The following is a 15260-nucleotide window of genomic DNA, read 5'->3' as shown; positions in this document are numbered from 1 at the left end:
ATTTATGTGGAACTAATCGTAGTGACATCATCAAGAAGGGCAACCTTATTTTCTGGTCAACAAACTGTTTGGGTATGTTCATCCCACAAACATTACATTTAAACATTTGACAAAAAAACAAAACTGACCAATGGGAACATTTCCATCTGCTGTGAACTTATTAATTTGTCCTCTCATCTTTCAATATAAAAGAAATTGCCAACCCACAAATTATACAACACTTTAAATGAATTGTTAAAATCAACGTTGCAGGATACGGCACAATTTATCTTAAAGAAACCGCCACATTCCGAGTTTTGTTTTGTAAACATATCCAACAAATAACTTGCCCCAATCAAAACTTGCAACTCAATCCCAAATTTTCGCGTGGAAAAATTTTGGGACGCCTTTTTTATATTATACTCTAGTTCGTGTCCTTTTATTCTTTTTTTTTTTTAGAAGTTGCATTGAATAACCGCCGTCGGAAGTAGAATTTAGTGCTCCAATGCGCAATGCTGACAAGTATACAGAATCGGTAGAAAATGGCGATTTTGTCACAGTCTCTTCACGACAGAAACAACAAAAAAAAACGTTATGCAGTCGATTCTTCTTTCACCCGTATATTCTCGTATAATCTCGGAAGTGCTTAGTTCGACGTGAGCGCGTTGGCGAAGTTAAATAAAAACAGAAAGAATGAACACAGGGACGGACAGAACGGCACTTTTGCACGCGAGGTCAACAGGCCATCTTGTCAATAGCCCATGGCGATTCCGTTACATCGACTGTCCGCGCCGCACCAGAGCACTCCCAAGTCGCTCTGGCGGAGCTGCGTATCCGACGTCCTGTGTCGCCACCAGTCTCCCCGCGTAATGGAGTGAATATGGCCTGCCTGGAACTTGTCGAGGCCTCTCAGAATTTTGTCCATGACGTGTCCCTTCGCAGTTAGTCCCTGTATCACTTCGTCACCGGCTTCTTCCTCGATGTTAAGGGGATCGCTGCATTTGAAATTGAAGCAACAGTCGGACACTTTATGATCATTTAAAAAAAAAAAAAGGTACTTTCGCTATGCACTGTCGCACTATGAACTTTGCCATCGTAAAGTACGTGTTTACACCAAGCGGGTGTTAAATGTCTGTATCGGGTTGTTGTTGTTGTTGTTGCTTGTGTGTGTGTGTGCGTGTGCGCGCGTGTGTGTGTGTGTGTGTGGAAAAGGGGAAGGGCGTAATGAACTAATTGACAAAGATTCAAAATTAAATGTGATGATCGCCTCTGCTCTTGTAGAAAAAAAAAGGAAGATATATAGTCAAATACACCTTTTTATGCGCTCTTAATGTTGTCAATTAAACAAATACTGCAGTAGAATTAATGTCCTACCAAAACTACACTCACCTTTTTATTGAAACGAGCGCTAAGCTCGTTCTGCCTTGTCGTATATATAACTTTTTTTTACGTTTATTTTTTTTGCTTGTTTTGGAAAATGCAGGCTCTTTTATGGGAGGTTCGGAACCTTGTCGAGCTGCTCTCGTTGCCTGTTTTTGTTTGTTTCCCTCTCCAGAACAAGAAAAAAAAATTTAACTCAATTTCGTTTGATAAGGTTGTATGTGGCGCTATTCTTAAATTGCTTTAAAATTAGGATATAGCGTCCCGTGTAATTTGCAATGTGTGGTGTTCATAAATATTTCATTAATTTATCATTTCTTCCTTGGGCCGATAGACGTCTCAGACTACAGTGACGACATCTGGTGAACTAGATAAAAAGGAACACCCATTAAAATCACCGCTGAAAACCAAAAGATGCAATTTTTTGTATTAAACAGTGGATTACATTGGAATAGCTCAAACATCATTTTCATTTATAATTACTACCCGAATAGGTAGTAATCACTATTAATTACTATTACTATTAATAACAAATAGGTTGTAATCACTATTAATAACTATTAGGCACTATTAAAAAACTAATATTTCTGCAGAATTTTCGTAAACGTTTTATAAGCGCTGCAAGATCGCCTAAATAAGATGGTACATCGTGATCGGTGTAAGGCTTAAGCAAATGGTTCAACAAAAAATAAGATCCTTTTGGTTTAAAGCACCACATTCAAATGTATCTAGAACTTGTGGCGCTTGCGGCCCATAACTGTTGATTAAAAGGTTAAAAGGCACGAACTGTAACAGGACGAATAAAGACACACGTACGACACGGACGAGCGCCAACTTCCAACTGATTTAATGTAACACCAAACATCGCCAAAGTGTCGATCACTATCACCTGTCCTATAGACACCCCCAAGCAACAAGAAAAAGGTCCCTGTTTCACTTCGCGCCTTTTAACGTTTTCATCAATATGTACTAACTAGCCCCAACCAAATTTTGATTGCATAACTGTTGGTTCGCTCAAAAACTCGCGCTCGGCACTCGGCGCCCGGCGCCCAACGTGCGCGCGAGCGTGGCTTGGCATTCGTTGGCCGGCTTTCGAGCATAAAGGTGTGAACGTTTCGTGTATCTGCCTCATTGGTCCTTCTAGCAGGTGAGCGGTACGCACGGAACCCTACAGTATTTGGCGCCCCACGTTGGGCACCATTTGTGGTATTCTCGCTTGCCGTCTGTCTGTGGCCGAGTCGAACAGCGTCAGCATAAGATGTGCCTGCACATGCTCGATAGCAGGGAAATGTGCAAGCTCACCAAGAACCAGGCGATCAAGGAAACCTTCCAAGGCGCGAACTTCTGCATTCTGCTCCTGCATATTCTGTGAATTTCGTCAAGAGACGTCAAAACGTGTGACATGAGGGATACCATGTCCACCATGCGGGTTCATACCCGATGGGAGAACCAGACTGTCATCCTGCTGTCAACCCGCTCAAGAGCCGAGGAGATCGAAGACGCCGAGGAGAGGCAAGGCCAAGAACCAGGAAGACACCGAAAGGATAACGTTCTGCATCAACCTGTTCATTCTAACATTCGGCAGTGCCGTGGTCTCGCCTTGTTCCTGCTACCCCGTTTACAGCGCTCCTGCCAAGGACTTCGTCACAGTTGATAGACTAGAGTACAAGCCTTGTCATCAATGTTTATTTTTTTAACGGGAATTTATTGGCTGTTCCGCTCATTCTCTATCTCTTCACCCGAGCTAGTCGATGGCGCAAGCTGGAAGACTTTAAAAGTTACCGGCGCTATTGATGATGCTCGGTTTGACAGAGAGTCCGGTGGGAAAGCAGACAAATATTTTGTTAGTTCTAATTTTTTCTTAATTTAAAATGAGGCCCCAGTTACGGGCTACACGAGGTTAATCATTTTTGTGAGGTTTTTTGTTGCCTTTTTAGCGCAAGTTTTATCCCGCGTTCGGTGCAGTGGAGTTTCTTTGCAGTGTCGTTGAAAACGTGTAGAAATTCAGGATATTCCGAGGAAGAGTTGGTGCGAACGTCTGCAGTATTCAAGAGTACCTGCTGATTTTCTGGCACATGAACAATCTAAAAGAGGGGGGGGTGGGAGAAGATGGTGGGGATTTTGGACACAAAACTTCGGGCGCGCGAGGTGCAAGCGCGCGGCCAAGGCACGGGGCATGATCGCGTTTCGGGGGAACGGGACAGGTCAGCCATTGTGGCGTAAGCCGCCGAACACCGGGCTTGAAGAATAAAGTCCCCCATCACGGCTCGTCCCCTTTCCCCGGACAAGCGGAAAGCGAGAATCCCACAAACTGTAACAGGATCATCCCAATGACGCTTAATTTCCCGTGAAACGCTCATGCTCGCGAGGTCTGGGACGGAAAACAACACGCCACATGTTTATCTGAAATGCCTCGCTCCCATCCTACTGTAGGATAATACGTCACGCCACACAAACACAGTTACAAAAAATACAGCTTCCTGGAATTACCTCCAAATGTTCGTGGTCTTGTTTTTATACAGCATGCTCTAAATCTCTAGTAATTAGTTTGTTTTCCCAAAGCATATTTTACGTGTGTATCATTATACTTACTTTGGATGGACTTCCGCAATACCACCAAACTGCACCCGAGGTTCTTCGATCGCTCCCTGCGGGTCTAGACCGAACTCCAGTTGGTTCAAGAGCACCTGCAATAAATCGAAACCTCACTCGCAAGTCTTTGTCCGGTTCATCCTCTCCGGTTCGTTTAAATGCGGCGTCTCGGCCTACTCAAACAACTTTTCGCTGTACCGATTCGATGCGTCTCTCTTTGTAGCTAAAAATTACTTTGTTTTTGTTTTTTCATCAGAAGGCGACCTTCCCACTAATGCTCGTTGACGCGCGTTGTGCGGCACATAAAGTGCCCACGCAACATTGGCACTCTTTTGCATGTTGCTCGGACGGGGTGTTGAGGAACATCAAATTTCATTGCCCGCGTGGCTGCCCAGAGTGAGCGAATTCCACTGCGCTGGTAGTTTTGATGATAGCCCTTTAATTGGGAAATAAAGCACGAAAAATAATACCATTTTTTGTAGTAACTAAACTGGATGTCTTTATTCTAATCCTTCGTTGTTCAAACTATTATGCTCTCATATAGACACTGGCACTTCATCCCATGCACTTTTTGCGCGCGTATGCGCGGGTGGGCGTTCTGCAAAAACATCTCCACAGCGTACGTTACGTCTTGTGGCTATGTGCCAGTTACTGACTTACCCTTGTTTAAGTAAAGGGTAACGATTTCCATAATTCGCGACCGCCTTGTATGCTTGAGCCTCGCCTTGAAGCCGGGGTCACACTATTCATACATCATACACAAGAGAGTCTGCGAATACGAGAACCACAATATCCGTGGTTCCGTGTTTCAAATGCCGCGTGCCAAGTTTCTACTTAAACTCGTTGCCATGCGGCATTCGAAGCTCGGATATCGCGATGACTTGCGTTCGAATCTGTATGCAGACTGTATTTTGTATGATGTATAAGCAGTGTAACCCTGGCTTAAAGGTTAACTAATTAGGCAATTCTTCACAAGTCATCAACATGAGGGCATCTATATTACGTGAAGGCAAGACCAGCGGTCTAGCGACGTAATAATATCCGCCTACAGTTGGCAACATGTAAAGAAATATCAACCACTCACCTGAAGAAGAATTTGTGGCTGTGCGGTTCCTCCCATAGTCCCCATGACGCTCATCCACTCTCCGGAGTTGGTATCCGTGACAATGAGCGGCATGAGCGAGTGAAATGGCTTCTTACGAGGTCCCGCGCAATTTGGATGTCCGGGTCGCGCGTTGAATCCCAGGCCTCGGCTCTGTAAAGGTCAATGTAAAGGATATATATTGGCATGAATTAAAAAAGTATGTTTTGTTTATGCTTGTGTTTATGTCTATTTATTTATGCCCACCAAAAGTAACATGCCTTCCCGGTGGTGCATCACAACACAGAACAAAAAGAAACATACATGCACAAACGTATCAAGTGCACTCACATCATGCGCACAAAACAAACCGAGTCTAAAAAAGTCCGAAAATGAGATCACATACCCTACCATAGTTATGACATCACTGTGTTTTCTTCTTTATTAGCTTAAAGGCTGATAGCATGTGAGTTGAAGGTGACGAAACACGATGAAACAAAGCCTTCATTCAGGTGACAGGCGAAAGCTGGGAGCGCCCACCAAAAATAAAACAATTCCATTAACCTCGATGAACAAGAAGACAAACAAAAACTTATGGTGGATAACAAACTTGAGTATGACATTTTGCCGTTTATAAGTCTGAAATATTAACAAATCATGAACATCTCTTCATGGCGCGTTTGAATGCCAAAGCCGAATTCCAGTCGCCGGCGTTCCGCGTTCAAACGCGTTCCACGAGTGCAGTGGAGACAAAGGCAGCTAGCTTTAGGTCTACTCACTAATCAATCATTCGAACCAGACCTCGGCGTTCTGGCGTCCCGCTCGGCGCATTGTTCCCCGGTCAAAAAGAAGAGTATCCGAAGTGAGCCTGTTATATACGGTCTAATTAATTCCAGAGAAACAATATTCATAGAAGCCTCGCTATATACCATTGAGTTTTTCGAGTCCAGTTCTTTATGCTTTGCGTACCTGAACTGAAAAACCATACTTCTCGACAATGGTTGTCCCGAAGTAGAGAGAGTTACTGCTGATGAAAGCGCAGGTGTTTCCTGTAACGTCTGCCGTCGCGGTGAACACGGTCCCCGTTTGCTTCATCGTCGGCACATCTCTGGGTGCTTGGTGCCTCCTTTTTAACGAGAAACAAAAAAGGAAATTAAGTGCTGAACTTAGTCGCATCAGCCGTCAGTGGCTCGTGGCTGATTCGTGAGACACGGACGTCTTAAAACTGCCAGCCCGTAAGGTAGCATTACCTGTCGAGGTGAATAAGATCTTGTCTGTGCCTCCCGTGCTCCTTGCTTATCATTTCTGTGATTGAGCCCGTCGCCGGGTCGGACACGCAAGACAACCCATCAGCGTAGGCCAACCTTAGGGCTTCGACAAGCAGGTGCTGTACGTCTCCGGGCTTTTCTCTTACACCTAATGACACGCACGAAAGCAAAATACGTTTCAACAGATTGGTCCAGATGCATTCCTGCATGTATCTTTCACGATTCTCGGAAGACGTGTATTGTGCTATGTACTTACTGTCCGTGAACATCTGTTCCAGATTCATATATATTCAACCGTTAAGTGCACGTGTGATAAGGCGACCACCGGCTTTTATAAACGTTTGTCACCGGAACTCTCAATGGCGTTCGGGAACTCTCAATGGCAGTTGCGAAACTCCCAAATAAATGAAGCGATTCTTTTTATCTCTCTTTTATTAAAAAAAGTACAATCACGATTTTTTAAGAAGTTTTAATTCATTGTGTGTTTCTAATGAAGAATCAATATTTAATCAAAATCAAGGATTGAATAATTTGGAATTCCTAAGAAACTCATTTTTTTTATGATCCTTTAAATAAAATAGAATTCGAGGAAGTCTGGTCGGCTAGTTAAAGATGTGTAATATACTGAAATTTCAAGAAAACGCCGATATACACCCTTAAAATATTGTACAACAAAAACGTGCCGAGAAACCAACAGCAAAGGAAGAAACTTTTTGATGAGTTTGACAAAAACCTGCCATACGAACCAGCCCGGCACAACCAGCGTTAGCGCTGCACAAGAGTTTCGTGTCGCTCCGGAAATAATTTTGAAAACAGTATTTAATATATTTAATTACAGTAAAAAAGTTTGCGTCACGTCATTGTGATCCGTCAAATAGCAAACTTACTGTGCAAATCAAAACCTTCGATGATGTTTAGGGCCTCCAACAAGATGGCGCCCTGACTCGGTAGTGGCACGGTGTGCACTGTCGTGCCTCGGTACGTCGTAGAGATCGGTGGCACGGCCGATGGTTCAAGCAAGTGATCTCCGAGGTCTTCGGTGGTCATGACCCCTCCAGCAGCCGCCACCGCCTCTACTATGCTCTGAGCTACGGGACCCGTGTAAACGACGCTAGGTCCCTCTTTTGCTATTTTCTGCAAGGGTGGAAACGTTGCGATCATTTATAGTTTCAGGGTAGTTACTCTTTGTGTCTAGCAACTAAATTCATCTACAATACTCGTAGTGAACGCGTAACAGCGATGTGTTTGATCATCTTCGTGATGCATGCAACCCGACGGCTTGAACGGGGGCCTAAAAATAAGGGCCTTCCGCTACAAACAGCATTTTATTTTTAACACATTTTTCTGACTTAATGCATTTGAACATTAGGGAACGGAGTTTTTACACGCAACAAATTCCTTAATTGTTTCACGCAATTGCCATTCGTTCGATGAGAGTGAATATTGAGCAACATGTGTTTATTCTAGCCAGCTGTGCGTCTTATACGCGGACTCCCAAGCTCTCTTCATTAAGAAAAAAAAAACAGATCTGCTATCAAAGTGGACGCGTTGCCCTATACATCTGTCACGACCACACATTAATATAGAGTGCACATACTAAGCGTAAAGGAGAAGCTTACCTTTAACAGTCCAGCCATGGGAATGTTCTTCAAAATGTCTCCCGGGTTAGGCGTGAACTTGCCATCCTTCAGAAAGGTCTTTCCTCCGTGAATTTTGGTAAGAATTGAACGGCGCCGTCCCCACTCGAGAGAACTGATGACACCTATTGGGAAACCTTCTTCGGCGAAATGAATCGCTGGTTGCAAAATCTCGGCCATGTTTAACTGGAAGATTGCAAGAAGGAGTAGCGATAAGACATTCGTTTTCTAGGGTGCGCTTTAAGAAAATCAATTGTTTGCTTGTTTTCGTGGTTTTTAATGTTGTGAGTAGTAGTTGGATGGATAAATGAGTAAAAAATTAGGTACGCATGTTTTTTTATTGTTTTTTTTTTATTATTACGATAACCAATGTTTATGTTTTGTGTTTTTATGTTGATAAGATAACCTTGGCGTTGTAAACTTTAGCAAACTTTCAGCAAAAAACAACTTAAATACGCGGTAGTGCCACACATTTTTGAGCACGTCGCACTGAACGTCGAAGTCGTCATTTTCTTCAGGGAAGGAACTCGAAAGTGGCTGCTCCAGCCTCGCACTAATTACAACTGGATTTGACTTTTTGTTTGCGATGCACCCATATCCTTGTTGGAAAAACTGCAGTCCCGATATGTATTTCTCCCTCCAAGTTGCTCCTCATCATTTAATTTTCGAGCATGAGCGAGTAGAGGTTTCGATTTTCTGTTTTATTTCACCCGCAGGTTTCACATCACATAAAAGTACGAGATGTGATCCAAAAGTTCCGGGACTGATTTTGCAGCGTACAAAGAGAGGGCAGCACAGTGGTGCGCGCGCAGCAGTCGAAGAAACGGACCTTCGTGCCTCGTGATACCAAAGGGCGTCGATCAGTGAACATTTGGAGCTGCGCTACACGAGTTTGTTTGACCGCATGCACGAGCATAATGGCGATCTTTCCATAGACTGCAAACCAAAACGAGAGCGAACGTCAATTTTGACGTCAAACGCGGCAAATCTAAAACACAGACCTCTACAATGATTTAGAAGGGTTATGTCCAAGAGCAGTGAGGCGTGTGAGGTGTTTTGAGAGGCCCTCGCGATACAAGATTGACAGAATGTCACTGAAGTCAAGGAGAGGTCAGGCAAGGTCGCCCTACCGCGCTTCGTCTTTCAGTGGTGTTCTGCCGTTCCTGAAGCGCGAGTGCCAACATAAAGAACTTCGCGAAATTCACTTTTTTTTTCGACACTAGGCTGCTGAATCATTTCAAATGCCGCTGTTTTATATTTGCCGAGTTTGACGCAGAATTGATATTCGTTCTCGCTCTGGTTTGCAGTCTATGGTGGAATCGCCATTTTTCCCGTGTACGCGGTCACAAAAACTCGTTTAGCGCAGCTTCAAATGTTCACAGAGCGACGCTCTTTTGTATAACGAGACACGGCGATCCCTTCCTTCGACTGTTAAATGAGCATTACTGTGCTGCCCTCTCTTTTTACGTTACAAAATCAGTCCCGGAAGTTTTCGATCACACCTCGTATTTAGGCAACACCATGACAATAAACAATTTTAGAAATCTCAGATAAACTTTATAAGGTGTCCTGTTATCCTACCTCTAATATATAAACTTATATCATTATATCCTTCAAATTTTGCTGTCACTTTTCTTTTTTTGCTTCGTTTTTCTGCTATATGAACGCCAATAAATACAAAGGGCAAGCCGAAACACAACACCTGTTTTTAAAAACCTCCACGGATCTGAAACCAACAAGCTCTCCTGCTTCACAATGTTCCTCTAGCTGCTTAGCAGCATTTTCAATGATCTATGCGATTTCGATTTATTTTTGGTAGGTTCTCGAGTCCCGACAGCTGATTCTTAGATAATTGCATCGTGATTAATGTTACCTTTCCACTTCCGAAAGCCCGGATTGTGTCGAACCAACACTTGACAGCTCCTGGAACTGTGGCTAGGAGGCCCTTCGATCGAGCTTCGACGCTGGTGCCGAAGCCCTTGGACAGCAGAAGCTCCAGTGTCAGCGCTGCCGGACTCCTTCCGCTTCGAAGAAAATTTGCCATTTTAGAAACAAAACTGAAGTTCAAAGCAATAAATTCATAACCCGACACCTCAACTCCGCAGTCACGTAATTCCAAACTATTAATAGAAAAAGGACAGTACCTGGTTTCTGATTGGTATTCTTCACAGCAAGTTGTCTGCTAAACTGCTACAACTCGTTGCTTTTCTATTGGTTTCTGGAAGACTATACGCCCCCTCATCAAGCATCATGTGTATCTTGCTTAGCTCACCAATCAGCATCGAAATATCGTTCTGGGTTTGGCAAACGAAGCATGCAGTACACCACACACATCGCGCAGAGCTCTCTCTCTCTCTCTCTCTCTCTTTCTGTCTCTCCCTCTCTTCTTCTTGTTCTTCTGCTTCCCTTCTAATAAATATATGCATTCATCAGAATCTACAATGAACTCCCCCGTCAGCTTTGTTCAGCACCAAGTCTCGGTTTCTCATATATACACTTATCAGACATTATTTGTATCCGTGGTCTCCCGCCCTGTTTTCATGGAGAATTTCCTTGTGTCAGATTGTTAGATGTCGGAAGAATCATGACGCGGTAAATACCTGCCATCGATGCAATGCACCTTCTTCTTAGAGGCGTCGTAGAAGAGGCAAAAGCAGTCGCCGCCGACTCCACCAGCGTACGGCTGAAGCACTTGGAAGACAGCAGCCATTGCTACAGAGGCGTCGGCCGCGTTTCCGCCTCTCTGCAGAGTCTCTGGATAGACGGAAGTAACGAGTGAGACCTATGCACGCTTAATTACTTTAACTCATGCATTACGTGTTCTAACAGTTACCATAGAATCCCAAACCATGCTTTCTCCCCATTTATAGCGGACAGTTTAGATACTCTGGTGTTCAATGTTGTCGGGGCTGTACAAACGGTCTCCCTCCAGTGTTCCCACCGAACTTCCCCGCCGGAAATTTGCAGTCATACTCGCAGTTAAGCAAAACACTGGAGTGCAATTTACTGAATAAAAAGAACTCTGGTGTGACAGCACTCACACATATTTATACACGTCGAAGGTACAGCGTACACGTGCCGAAAAAAAAAAGTACAAAGACACTGAAGACTGCTAACGTGTCGGAATGCGAAAGCATTCGTATACGTAACGTATTCCTCAAAGTTACGCGCTATGCTGAGAGCGGCCGGGCGACATATGCTGATGCCGCCCGGGCGGCCTCTGCGGTCGCCTCTTACCGGAGGCCGGGCTGCTGCGCCATGGCAGTGAGGTGGCGTTCCTTGGAACTATGCCACGCGCCAGCCAATGGGAGTCGATCCATCAATTCGCTACTACGGACTACAAGCTTCGCTCCATCCGACAGGGGCATTTCGGTGCCGTCTGGCGCGGCTTCAAAAGCTGATAACGCCGTGATGCACGCGGCACTGAGAGCACACCTTATCAGTCACGCTTTAATGGCCAAATTATGCCTCTGCTCTCTATAGCGAAGAACTCAGAGGCCATTTCAAGGCAGACTAACTTTTCGCTGTTTGAAAATACCTTGCATGCCAAATATTGTAGCGTGAGCTAAACTGGCCGAGGTTGAGCAGTTTCGCGTGGCTCCCAAGGAGCTGTACTGCGCAAGCGCGAGGAGCAGTGATGTCACACGGCGCACAGCTGGCGCGCCGGAGCCGCCGCCGCCGCGCCCACCTCGCCGGTCTGCGCATTCCAGAGGAGTGACGTCATAGCCGCGGCAGACGCACTGGAGCCGCCGCGGGCCCAGCTGTGCGCCTCCGTTGCGCAGTAGCCAAGTCTGACGCTGCACCGGAGCCGCTTGATAGCGCCTCTCATTTTGTGCGCATAAGCTCACGCGACGTATATCTGGGCATAGCCGAGCTAAGCCACCGCAATTTTTTTGTGGCGTGAGCTACACTGGCCGAGGTTGAGCAGTTTCGCGTGGCTCGCATAATGAGCCGTGCTCTGTGCTGCGCATGCGCGAGGAGCACTGACGTCACACGGCGCACAGCTGGCGCGCCAGAGCCGCCACCGCCGCGCGCTCCGCCACCGCCGCCGCGCGCGCCTCGCCGGTCTGCGTATCCAAAGGAGTGAGGTCATAGCCGCGACAGACGCACTGGCGCCGCCGAGTGCCCAGCTGTGCGCCTCCGTTGCGCAGTAGCCAAGTCTAACGCTGCACCGGAGCCACTTGATAGCGCCTCTCATTTTGTGCGCATAAGCTCACGCTACGTATATCCGGGCATAGCCGTAAGCCACCGCAATTTTTTTACTGATTTGTTTTAGCCGCCTTCAATCTAAAGATATTTAAAATACTTGTCTGAGCAATGACCCCATCGAGGGATGGCTATGTTCTCACACAGTACCGTAATTTCAGAATATACTCCAACTCGCGACTTGTGGGCTTTGCTATCAATGGAACAGACACGAGGGCGTAGCTCCACAAAATGAGTTGTTCACACGAGAGCTCGCGCGAAGCAGACAATATCTGAACTTCTGAAGACGCGCGCTCGCACTTGTAGCTTCCATAAAATAGCACAAAAACCCTTAACCCTGGAATGCATGACTTTTTTTTTTATTTTTACATTAAATTATTTAGGTGTGCTTGCTACTATAGAACATGATTCTAAAAATTATTAAAGAAAAAGTTTATTAGAATTTTCAACTCCAAGGCAAAGCAATCTTCATGTATTATATCTGATACGCGATGCATCGGTGCCTCATGGGTTCTGGACGCGGCAAAAGCAGTTTTTGTCTTTGTTCGAGTACAGCGCAACAGCAAATTTCTCGCAATTTTCAAACATCAAGGATGCACAGCCTGGAAGTTAGGAGCGCTGCCTGGAAGTTGGGCTTTGCCCTTGTATCCGAGCGCCGTGAAGCCATGGCTCTATCTGGAGGTGTTTTGAGACAGGTGGTACAAAACATCTATCGGGTGTGATACAGCGTGCATTCGCGTTGCCTTTTTGCTCTTATTTCTTGAAAGGAGCTTTCTACAGGAGTGGAGTGCATTATATCAGATACGCCATGCACTGTAAAAATAAAAGGCACAAAACGTAACAAAAAATGGAGAAAAAAAAATTATCGCAAAAATAAATTAGGCATTGAAACATGGTCATTTTGCGCCCAAATGTAGCGCTAGTGGTTCGAACCGGATGCAAAAGTTTTAGAAGTAACCATTGTCTCATTCAAAAGTTTTGTGATTTTCTGAAAATTTCTACACTAAAATGTGGCCCGTTTTCAGTCAGCTTCATGTATTCGAGAGCCTCCGTCCACCGCCATTTTCCCGATAACGATGAACTCTGAAACGCTCGCATCTGATCTGGACCGCTAGTGCGAAATATGGGCGGAGAATGAGCGTTCGGCAATGCGTAGTTTAATTTTACGGCTAAAAAAAAAAAAAAGCTTTTTTTTTTTTTGCTTTTTTTTTTTGGGGGGGGGGCGGGGGGGGGGGGGAGGGGGCAGTGCAGGGAGTGGATGCGTTGACGTATCGTCGGCTCAGGTGAATTTCCGATGCCTGCATGATTACCTGGGGAGATAATTAGTTGCAGAACGTTTAGAACGAGGGCAGTGCGAACTCGTGCGAAGAAATCCTTACCTAATGCGGCCGTCGTGGCCAGCACTTCGTTGCTCACAGCCGCACCCCTCAGTGCCAGCACGGGAAAGCGCGAAGAGATCTTTCGACACGGAGGACAGCAACATGTTGCCTCGCTGGTTATCTTCAAGAGTGTTGAGAAAGCTTTGAATGTGGCCATGGCTGGCGACGAAGCAAGCAGTAGTAGCGCTCTAGATGGAAAGAACTTTTAAATAGACCTTCGATGAGGCCGTCTGCGCAGTGGTTGGTGACACTGCGGCTTTTAACGCGTATTCTAGCAGTCGTAATTCTAGCAACGGCGCGTGGCTGACAATTTACAACCCACTTCCGCTACGCCGAACAGCGCTGGATCGGACGGTTACAGATCAATAACACGGGACTGAAATACGTGATCGCAGCAGATATTTTTTTTTTTTTTATCTTCTGGAGTGCATTCGTGTCAAACCGGATGCGAATGTTTGCAGCTCTCACATGGCCTTCATCATTAAAAAAAAAAAAAAAAAAAAGATAGAGTCGTTGTTTGAGGAAAAAGATTCAATCCATTTTAGTGACGCATCGTAAAATCAGTATTACCTATATTTATGGTCGCTACTTCCTTTCCCGTCCGAACGCATCGTGCGCTACGAGCTGATGAGAGAGTGTCAAAAGTGCAAGTCACTGGGCCTTCCCATACATGATTGGTTCAGTGATGATAGAACACGTCGAGAAACATTACGCTTTCAACACTTTATGATTGGTCCTATCAGCCCGTAGCGTCGTCTGCGTCCGGACTTAAAGTGAAACAAAGTATACGTATACCTATATGTTATTATAGTGATGTCCTGTCACGTGAATGAACTGGTTACTTTTTCTTTTTTAACCAATTTGGATGTATGGGTGTCATAGGCCCCGTAGTCAAGCTAACGCGGCATCAACTCTTTTTGGTAATAAACTCACGCAGTTAAACAGCAAACTTTATCGACTAGGCTGCGGTTCGACATAAGCCCGTTCCGATACATAAACGTAGGATTCCAGCAGAGAATATAAATAACCAGCGACTTTTGGTCAGCGACTCTTTGTGGATACCAAATTGCAATAAGTCATTTATATTACTAAAGGGGACGTCGTGACCGGACTTGTCAAAATGGATGCCTTCTGGATTATTGACTTTCAGTGGCGCGCGTGGGTCACTCTGAATCCTTCAGTGGTCTGCATCTCGTAACCTTTAGGGAGACATTAGGACATAACTTCTTATTTTGAAATAAAGGAGCGCTAAACGACGGTCGGTAGTTTTCGGAAAATCATCGAAGAAAAAGAGAAGGCGACTATCACACAACAGTACGGCCGTTTTTTGAAACTCGTGATGTGCACACGCACACGCAGAGTATACATTTCACAAAACTAGAACGTGAAATTATTTTAAGTTTCCTTTGTGTGTGATATAACGAGAACGCACTCCAAATTCCGCCTTGAAATAAGACTGTTTTTCTTACTGAAGGGTGACCTACAGACAGCAATATGTTCATCAGCTAACTAACATCACCAGAGGAAGGCATGCACCAACAGGTATTGAAAACATTGGCATATTTCTGCCTATCGGGCCCATTAAAGTTTGGCCTTCGCTTTTGTAAGGCAGAGAATGATTATCTCCGATAATCACCACTACTGATATTTGCAATCTGCGGGCTTCGCTTTGATTGCAATCGAAAACTAAAGGTTCCTCAGGGGCTGTCTTGGTCTTGTCAATCATCCATGTAATCAC

General features: G+C 45.1%; 1 protein-coding gene across 1 annotated transcript; it reads right to left on the bottom strand.

Moving 5' to 3' along the window:
• Positions 1-730: 730 nt before the first annotated feature.
• Positions 731-13679, bottom strand: LOC8029778 (glutathione hydrolase-like YwrD proenzyme). Its single transcript, XM_029968975.4, has 10 exons — positions 13523-13679; positions 10538-10691; positions 9811-9961; positions 7920-8123; positions 7188-7434; positions 6283-6448; positions 6002-6158; positions 5036-5206; positions 3952-4046; positions 731-974 (listed from the first exon to the last, which is right to left on the bottom strand). The coding sequence occupies exons 1-10, from the start codon at positions 13677-13679 to the stop codon at positions 731-733; spliced, it is 1746 nt and encodes a 581-aa protein (XP_029824835.2).
• Between the last annotated feature and the right edge of the window lie 1581 nt (positions 13680-15260).

The sequence above is a fragment of the Ixodes scapularis genome, unplaced genomic scaffold, assembly GCF_016920785.2.
Source record: "Ixodes scapularis isolate PalLabHiFi unplaced genomic scaffold, ASM1692078v2 PGA_scaffold9__187_contigs__length_104089568, whole genome shotgun sequence".
Lineage (NCBI taxonomy): Eukaryota > Metazoa > Arthropoda > Arachnida > Ixodida > Ixodidae > Ixodes > Ixodes scapularis.
The sequence above is the reverse complement of the archived record's forward strand: the minus strand, read 5'-3'. Positions and strand labels throughout refer to the sequence as shown.

Coding starts and splice junctions, on each gene's coding strand:
- LOC8029778 (XM_029968975.4), bottom strand. CDS start 13,679: ATGGCCACATTCAAAGCTTTCTCAACACTCTTGAAGATAACCAGCGAG. Junction 8,124..9,810: donor GGGCTTTCGGAAGTGGAAAG/GTAACATTAATC, acceptor GCAATCTTCCAG/TTAAACATGGCCGAGATTTT. Junction 975..3,951: donor ATTGCGGAAGTCCATCCAAA/GTAAGTATAATG, acceptor TTTCAAATGCAG/CGATCCCCTTAACATCGAGG.